Source organism: Siphateles boraxobius, unplaced genomic scaffold (genome assembly GCF_051911475.1).
Source record: "Siphateles boraxobius isolate OS27281-9 unplaced genomic scaffold, OSU_SipBor_1 102, whole genome shotgun sequence".
Taxonomy (NCBI): Eukaryota; Metazoa; Chordata; class Actinopteri; order Cypriniformes; family Leuciscidae; genus Siphateles; species Siphateles boraxobius.
The window spans coordinates 1,186,391-1,195,000 of record NW_027508703.1 but is presented as its reverse complement, the minus strand read 5'-3'; the positions used below and the strand labels follow the sequence as shown (position 1 = coordinate 1,195,000).

At 46.8% G+C, this 8,610-nt stretch overlaps 1 protein-coding gene across 2 annotated transcripts in view; it reads left to right on the top strand.

Annotated features, from left to right (window-relative positions):
- Window positions 1-8,610, top strand: part of pdhx (pyruvate dehydrogenase complex component X) — a 49,627-nt gene that overhangs the window by 22,805 nt on the left and 18,212 nt on the right. For both annotated transcript variants that reach the window (XM_077245557.1, XM_077245566.1), the window contains exon 8: window positions 6,179-6,237. In XM_077245557.1, coding sequence (XP_077101672.1) covers window positions 6,179-6,237 — 59 coding nt within the window. The remainder of the gene's footprint in view (window positions 1-6,178; window positions 6,238-8,610) is intronic.

Below are 8,610 nucleotides of genomic sequence, written 5' to 3'. Positions count from 1 at the left end.
GGCTGGTTGGTCAAGTTAGCGTGGAGGTACCTGTGCATCCCGGCAACGTCAGTCCCCTCAGAGCGGGTGTTTTCAGCGGCTGGACTGAAGCCTTGTTAACACTCGACGCGTCCGCTCGAGCGCGAAGGTGAGCGCGGCAAAAATGACGTCATTGCGGTATTCGGTGTTTCACAGGCGAGCGCGTCGAGTAAAAACGCCTCGTCTGTTTGGGGAGGTGCGCGCGCAGTCTGTGGAGACTCGCGCTGCAGAGCCAGGCGAAGGTGTAAACGAGGCTTGACGGTCAGGTTGCGGTCGCGTCTGACCTCAGATCATGTCATCAACATGCTTATCTTTCTCAACAAAAATCAGTAGACTGGTGTAGAAGTTGTATGTGAGTTACTAGTTATTTTTTATGAGGCTTTGTTAAGTAGCCTAGCCGAAATGATTGTTACAGTAAGTAGGCTAATCTCTCTCACCCTCTTTCTCGACTCCGTTCTTGGATAGTTCTGAGTTACATTTTGACAAAACCTGTCAGATCTAAGTATTATTATGTTTTTGGTTAAGTTATTGTTTAACATGATTTTTTTTATTATTTATTATTTTGGAACAAACGAGGGTCTCTGTTTAAGAACGCCAACTCGCAGCTGCAGGTTCCGTTGCTTCCGAGCACCGCAGCGCATATATCTTCAAGTTTAGCCTAACCGAACGTCCAGTTTTACTGCCACAAGTTGATCATCTTGTAATAAAGATCTAATCGAGGAAAAAACGCGCTGTATTTGTGTATTTTCATTGCATTTTTAATTTATAAAAAGTATATAATATAAAAATAAATAATGAATTTGAATATAAAAATATTAATGATTAATCGATAGTCGATCGTTAATTCTCCCGACGATCGACTAAGAAAATTTAATCGAATGCCCATCCCTAGTGTAGAGCCCTGTAAGGTAGATGTGTAGAGCCCTGTAAGGTAGATGTGTAGAGCCCTGTAAGGTAGATGTGTAGAACCCTGTAAGGTAGATGTGTAGAGCCCTGTAAGGTGGATGTGTAGAGCCCTGTAAGGTAGATGTGTAGAGCCCTGTAAGGTAGATGTGTAGAGCCCTGTAAGGTAGATGTGTAGAGCCCTGTAAGGTGGATGTGTAGAGCCCTGTAAGGTGGATGTGTAGAGCCCTGTAAGGTAGATGTGTAGAGCCCTGTAAGGTAGATGTGTAGAGCCCTGTAAGGTAGATGTGTAGAGCCCTGTAAGGCGGATGTGTAGAGCCCTGTAAGGTAGATGTGTAGAGCCCTGTAAGGTAGATGTGTAGAGCCCTGTAAGGTGGATGTGTAGAGCCCTGTAAGGTAGATGTGTAGAGCCCTGTAAGGTAGATGTGTAGAACCCTGTAAGGTAGATGTGTAGAGCCCTGTAAGGTAGATGTGTAGAGCCCTGTAAGGTAGATGTGTAGAGCCCTGTAAGGTAGATGTGTAGAGCCCTGTAAGGTGGATGTGTAGAGCCCTGTAAGGTGGATGTGTAGAGCCCTGTAAGGTAGATGTGTAGAGCCCTGTAAGGTGGATGTGTAGAGCCCTGTAAGGTGGATGTGTAGAGCCCTGTAAGGTAGATGTGTAGAGCCCTGTAAGGTAGATGTGTAGAACCCTGTAAGGTAGATGTGTAGAGCCCTGTAAGGTGGATGTGTAGAGCCCTGTAAGGTGGATGTGTAGAGCCCTGTAAGGTAGATGTGTAGAGCCCTGTAAGGTGGATGTGTAGAGCCCTGTAAGGTGGATGTGTAGAGCCCTGTAAGGTAGATGTGTAGAGCCCTGTAAGGTGGATGTGTAGAGCCCTGTAAGGTGGATGTGTAGAGCCCTGTAAGGTAGATGTGTAGAGCCCTGTAAGGTGGATGTGTAGAGCCCTGTAAGGTAGATGTGTAGAGCCCTGTAAGGTGGATGTGTAGAGCCCTGTAAGGCGGATGTGTAGAGCCCTGTAAGGTGGATGTGTAGAGCCCTGTAAGGTAGATGTGTAGAGCCCTGTAAGGTAGATGTGTAGAGCCCTGTAAGGTAGATGTGTAGAGCCCTGTAAGGTGGATGTGTAGAGCCCTGTAAGGTAGATGTGTAGAGCCCTGTAAGGTAGATGTGTAGAGCCCTGTAAGGTGGATGTGTAGAGCCCTGTAAGGTGGATGTGTAGAGCCCTGTAAGGTAGATGTGTAGAGCCCTGTAAGGCGGATGTGTAGAGCCCTGTAAGGTAGATGTGTAGAGCCCTGTAAGGTAGATGTGTAGAGCCCTGTAAGGTGGATGTGTAGAGCCCTGTAAGGTAGATGTGTAGAGCCCTGTAAGGTAGATGTGTAGAACCCTGTAAGGTAGATGTGTAGAGCCCTGTAAGGTAGATGTGTAGAGCCCTGTAAGGTAGATGTGTAGAGCCCTGTAAGGTAGATGTGTAGAGCCCTGTAAGGTGGATGTGTAGAGCCCTGTAAGGTGGATGTGTAGAGCCCTGTAAGGTAGATGTGTAGAGCCCTGTAAGGTGGATGTGTAGAGCCCTGTAAGGTGGATGTGTAGAGCCCTGTAAGGTAGATGTGTAGAGCCCTGTAAGGTAGATGTGTAGAACCCTGTAAGGTAGATGTGTAGAGCCCTGTAAGGTGGATGTGTAGAGCCCTGTAAGGTGGATGTGTAGAGCCCTGTAAGGTAGATGTGTAGAGCCCTGTAAGGTGGATGTGTAGAGCCCTGTAAGGTGGATGTGTAGAGCCCTGTAAGGTGGATGTGTAGAGCCCTGTAAGGTGGATGTGTAGAGCCCTGTAAGGTGGATGTGTAGAGCCCTGTAAGGTAGATGTGTAGAGCCCTGTAAGGTGGATGTGTAGAGCCCTGTAAGGTAGATGTGTAGAGCCCTGTAAGGTGGATGTGTAGAGCCCTGTAAGGTGGATGTGTAGAGCCCTGTAAGGTGGATGTGTAGAGCCCTGTAAGGTAGATGTGTAGAGCCCTGTAAGGTAGATGTGTAGAGCCCTGTAAGGTAGATGTGTAGAGCCCTGTAAGGTGGATGTGTAGAGCCCTGTAGATGTGTAGAGCCCTGTAAGGTAGATGTGTAGAGCCCTGTAAGGTGGATGTGTAGAGCCCTGTAAGGTGGATGTGTAGAGCCCTGTAAGGTAGATGTGTAGAGCCCTGTAAGGTGGATGTGTAGAGCCCTGTAAGGTAGATGTGTAGAGCCCTGTAAGGTAGATGTGTAGAGCCCTGTAAGGTAGATGTGTAGAGCCCTGTAAGGTGGATGTGTAGAGCCCTGTAAGGTAGATGTGTAGAGCCCTGTAAGGTGGATGTGTAGAGCCCTGTAAGGTGGATGTGTAGAGCCCTGTAAGGTGGATGTGTAGAGCCCTGTAAGGTGGATGTGTAGAGCCCTGTAAGGTGGATGTGTAGAGCCCTGTAAGGTAGATGTGTAGAGCCCTGTAAGGTGGATGTGTAGAGCCCTGTAAGGTAGATGTGTAGAGCCCTGTAAGGTGGATGTGTAGAGCCCTGTAAGGTGGATGTGTAGAGCCCTGTAAGGTGGATGTGTAGAGCCCTGTAAGGTAGATGTGTAGAGCCCTGTAAGGTAGATGTGTAGAGCCCTGTAAGGTAGATGTGTAGAGCCCTGTAAGGTGGATGTGTAGAGCCCTGTAAGGTAGATGTGTAGAGCCCTGTAAGGTAGATGTGTAGAGCCCTGTAAGGTGGATGTGTAGAGCCCTGTAAGGTGGATGTGTAGAGCCCTGTAAGGTAGATGTGTAGAGCCCTGTAAGGTGGATGTGTAGAGCCCTGTAAGGTAGATGTGTAGAGCCCTGTAAGGTAGATGTGTAGAGCCCTGTAAGGTAGATGTGTAGAGCCCTGTAAGGTGGATGTGTAGAGCCCTGTAAGGTAGATGTGTAGAGCCCTGTAAGGTGGATGTGTAGAGCCCTGTAAGGTAGATGTGTAGAGCCCTGTAAGGTAGATGTGTAGAGCCCTGTAAGGTAGATGTGTAGAGCCCTGTAAGGTAGATGTGTAGAGCCCTGTAAGGTAGATGTGTAGAGCCCTGTAAGGTGGATGTGTAGAGCCCTGTAAGGTGGATGTGTAGAGCCCTGTAAGGTGGATGTGTAGAACCCTGTAAGGTGGATGTGTAGAGCCCTGTAAGGTAGATGTGTAGAGCCATGTAAGGTAGATGTGTAGAGCCCTGTAAGGTAGATGTGTAGAGCCCTGTAAGGTAGATGTGTAGAGCCCTGTAAGGTAGATGTGTAGAGCCCTGTAAGGTAGATGTGTAGAGCCCTGTAAGGTGGATGTGTAGAGCCCTGTAAGGTGGATGTGTAGAGCCCTGTAAGGTGGATGTGTAGAGCCCTGTAAGGTGGATGTGTAGAGCCCTGTAAGGTGGATGTGTAGAGCCCTGTAAGGTGGATGTGTAGAGCCCTGTAAGGTGGATGTGTAGAGCCCTGTAAGGTGGATGTGTAGAGCCCTGTAAGGTAGATGTGTAGAGCCCTGTAAGGTAGATGTGTAGAGCCCTGTAAGGTGGATGTGTAGAGCCCTGTAAGGTGGATGTGTAGAGCCCTGTAAGGTGGATGTGTAGAGCCCTGTAAGGTAGATGTGTAGAGCCCTGTAAGGTGGATGTGTAGAGCCCTGTAAGGTGGATGTGTAGAGCCCTGTAAGGTAGATGTGTAGAGCCCTGTAAGGTAGATGTGTAGAGCCCTGTAAGGTAGATGTGTAGAGCCCTGTAAGGTAGATGTGTAGAGCCCTGCAAGGTAGATGTGTAGAGCCCTGCAAGGTAGATGTGTAGAGCCCTGTAAGGTAGATGTGTAGAGCCCTGTAAGGTGGATGTGTAGAGCCCTGTAAGGTAGATGTGTAGAGCCCTGTAAGGTAGAAGTGCAGAGCCCTGTAAGGTAGATGTGTAGAGCCCTGTAAGGTAGAAGTGCAGAGCCCTGTAAGGTAGAAGTGCAGAGCCCTGTAAGGTGGATGTGTAGAGCCCTGTAAGGTGGATGTGTAGAGCCCTGTAAGGTAGATGTGTAGAGCCCTGAAAGGTGGATGTGTAGAGCCCTGTAAGGTAGATGTGTAGAGCCCTGTAAGGTGGATGTGTAGAGCCCTGTAAGGTGGATGTGTAGAGCCATGTAAGGTGGATGTGTAGAGCCCTGTAAGGTGGATGTGTAGAGCCCTGTAAGGTAGATGTGTAGAGCCATGTAAGGTGGATGTGTAGAGCCCTGTAAGGTGGATGTGTAGAGCCCTGTAAGGTAGATGTGTAGAGCCCTGAAAGGTAGATGTGTAGAGCCCTGTAAGGTGGATGTGTAGAGCCCTGAAAGGTAGATGTGTAGAGCCCTGTAAGGTGGATGTGTAGAGCCCTGTAAGGTGGATGTGTAGAGCCCTGTAAGGTAGATGTGTAGAGCCCTGTAAGGTAGATGTGTAGAGCCCTGTAAGGTGGATGTGTAGAGCCCTGTAAGGTAGATGTGTAGAGCCCTGTAAGGTGGATGTGTAGAGCCCTGTAAGGTAGATGTGTAGAGCCCTGTAAGGTAGATGTGTAGAGCCCTGTAAGGTAGATGTGTAGAGCCCTGTAAGGTAGATGTGTAGAGCCCTGTAAGGTGGATGTGTAGAGCCCTGTAAGGTGGATGTGTAGAGCCCTGTAAGGTAAAATTGTAAGGTATCTTGAATTTTTGCATGAAAGAAGTTTAGAAACTTGTTGCAGAGTTCCGGTGAGGGGTCCGAAGGAGCCGGTCTACTGCGGAAAACAAGAGCTTAGAATTGTTTTTCCAAACTTGATAATTTTTGAATAGTAAGATGTTCTCGTGGCAGAAAGGATATTATTGTAATGTAACGTGATCTTTGTAGGCCTGGGCATGAGATACTAGGCTGTCCGCTTATACTGGCGCTCAAGGCTTCTCCCACAGGTTTTTAACTGGCGGAGCTCAGGTGTGTACCACGGATAGGCAGGTAGCGGTAGGAGGATAGGCAGTCATTGTAATGAGTGATGAGGATAAGGGGACAGCGGGAGTCAGTGGTCGAGTATGTATCATGGATTAACTACACTAATCAAACCATAGTTTGGACTACACTGGTGGAACTTACCAATGAAACATCATTTCTGTCTGAATTAGCACATTCTTCTCACACACGCATGTATATTAAAGACCCAGTGTGTGTTGTTTGTCATGTTCACATCTTGTGTGTGTGTGTGTGTGTGTGTGTGTGTGTGTGTGTGTGTGTGTGTGTGTGTGTGTGTGTGTGTGTGTGTGTGTGTGTGTGTGTGTGTGTGTGTTTTTAGAGAACATCAAGGTGTCGGTCAATGACTTCATCATCAAAGCCGTGGCCGTCTCTCTCAGAGTAAGTCAGCACACATTCAATCTGTTTATTTGTGGGGTTTTTGAAAATATGAATCGCAGTACTTTATCAAATCATTCATTCAGAATGTTGTTCATGATGTTCTTTTCTGATAAATAAACTTGTGATATAATTTATTTAATTGACCATACAACTTAAAGTACCCCTATTATGGATTTTAGAAAATGACCTTTCTTGTAGTGTGTAACATAGCTCTAAGTGAATGAAAACATTCTGCAAAGTTTTAAATCTGAAAGTGCAGCGTATATAAAATTATTGTCTTTCAAAAGTAAGAGTCGACTCTGAGTCAATGAAATTAATAGTTTTTCAAACGAGTCATAAGCCTTTTCGGTGTGATGTCAAGACGAAACATTGACACGAGGGAAAACTTGAGCCTCAAACACTGCTGCTGATGCTTGTGGACCCTGGGTATCCTCATGTCCAGAAGCTGCTGTGCTCTACAATGTGAAGGGAAAGACAGTTTTACTCACTGCCCAATGACAAGCATGTGAAGAATCAGTGCTTAAAGTTCCTCTTTACTACGATACCACATATAATCCTAAACTTTTACTGTGCTCCCTTTATTTTACTCACGACCGCTTCTCAAATCTCGGAGTTCAATGCAGGATTGGCAAACCACTTGCTCTTGAAAGGTGGTGTTCAAATACTTAGTTTTGAGTTTTATATTGTGTTGGTCTCCTGCTAACTGTCTAACTCATGTTATCACTGTCTTACTGAAATACTTCTGCTGGTCTGTTGTGGGCCACTATTACCTAAAACTCTGTCTATTAATGCAGATCATCTGTCGTTCTCACTACTTTGAGGAAAGATTAAGCATGGAGCAAGATTTGTTTTACCTATGTTTGTTACATCAGATATTCAGACTAGAGCTCGGCTAATGTATGCACTGTTATTGATACAGTTTCCACGTGTTTACGGCAATAAATTAGAAAAATACTCAATAAATAAATCACTACAAGTAAAATAATTGGGTTGTTGATAGACATGCATTTGTTAATGCTGATGGTGATGAATTACAGTTACAGCATCTCATAATGTACCTCAAACTGAGTAGCGTATCACTGAGAAATACTGAGTCCTGCTCGAGTTGTGCTTGCGATGGAAGTTCGGGTTGAATAACTAATTCTTCCAGTGTTTCATCATCGCACTCGTGGTCGCATTGATATGGTCAAATCAACGTCATTGTTCGTTACTCACAACAGACTGAGCCGTCTGGCCTATCAGAGCAGAGTAGACCAATCACAACAGCCGTCTGGCCAATCAGAGCAGAGTAGACTAATCACAACAGCCGTCTGGCCAATCAGAGCAGAGTAGACTAATCACAACAGCCGTCTGGCCAATCAGAGCAGAGTAGACCAATCACAACAGACTGAGCCGTCTGGCCAATCAGAGCAGAGTAGACCAATCACAACAGACTGAGCAGTCTGGCCTATCAGAGCAGAGTAGACCAATCACAACAGACTGAGCCGTCTGGCCAATCAGAGCAGAGTAGACCAATCACAACAGAGTGAGCCGTCTGGCCAATCAGAGCAGAGTAGACCAATCACAACAGACTGAGCCGTCTGGCCAATCAGAGCAGAGTAGACCAATCACAACAGACTGAGTCGTCTGGCCAATCAGAGCAGAGTAGACCAATCACAACAGACTGAGCCGTCTGGCCAATCAGAGCAGAGTAGACCAATCACAACAGACTGAGCCGTCTGGCCAATCAGAGCAGAGCAGACCAATCACAACAGACTGAGCGGTCTGGCCAGTCAGAGCAGAGTAGACCAATCACAACAGACTGAGCCGTCTGGCCAATCAGAGCAGAGTAGACCAATCACAACAGACTGAGCAGTCTGGCCTATCAGAGCAGAGTAGACCAATCACAACAGACTGAGCCGTCTGGCCAATCAGAGCAGAGTAGACCAATCACAACAGACTGAGCCGTCTGGCCTATCAGAGCAGAGTAGACCAATCACAACAGACTGAGCCGTCTGGCCAATCAGAGCAGAGTAGACCAATCACAACAGACTGAGCCGTCTGGCCAATCAGAGCAGAGCAGACCAATCACAACAGACTGAGCGGTCTGGCCAGTCAGAGCAGAGTAGACCAATCACAACAGACTGAGCCGTCTGGCCAATCAGAGCAGAGTAGACCAATCACAACAGACTGAGCAGTCTGGCCTATCAGAGCAGAGTAGACCAATCACAACAGACTGAGCCGTCTGGCCAATCAGAGCAGAGTAGCTTGTGGAAAGGAGGGATTTAGAGAGATTGATTCATCCAACGAGTCTTTTGAGAATCATTGTAAATGTGCTGATGTGCAATGTATATTATGAGAAAATGTAACCATGTTTAACTTTTGATGCATGTA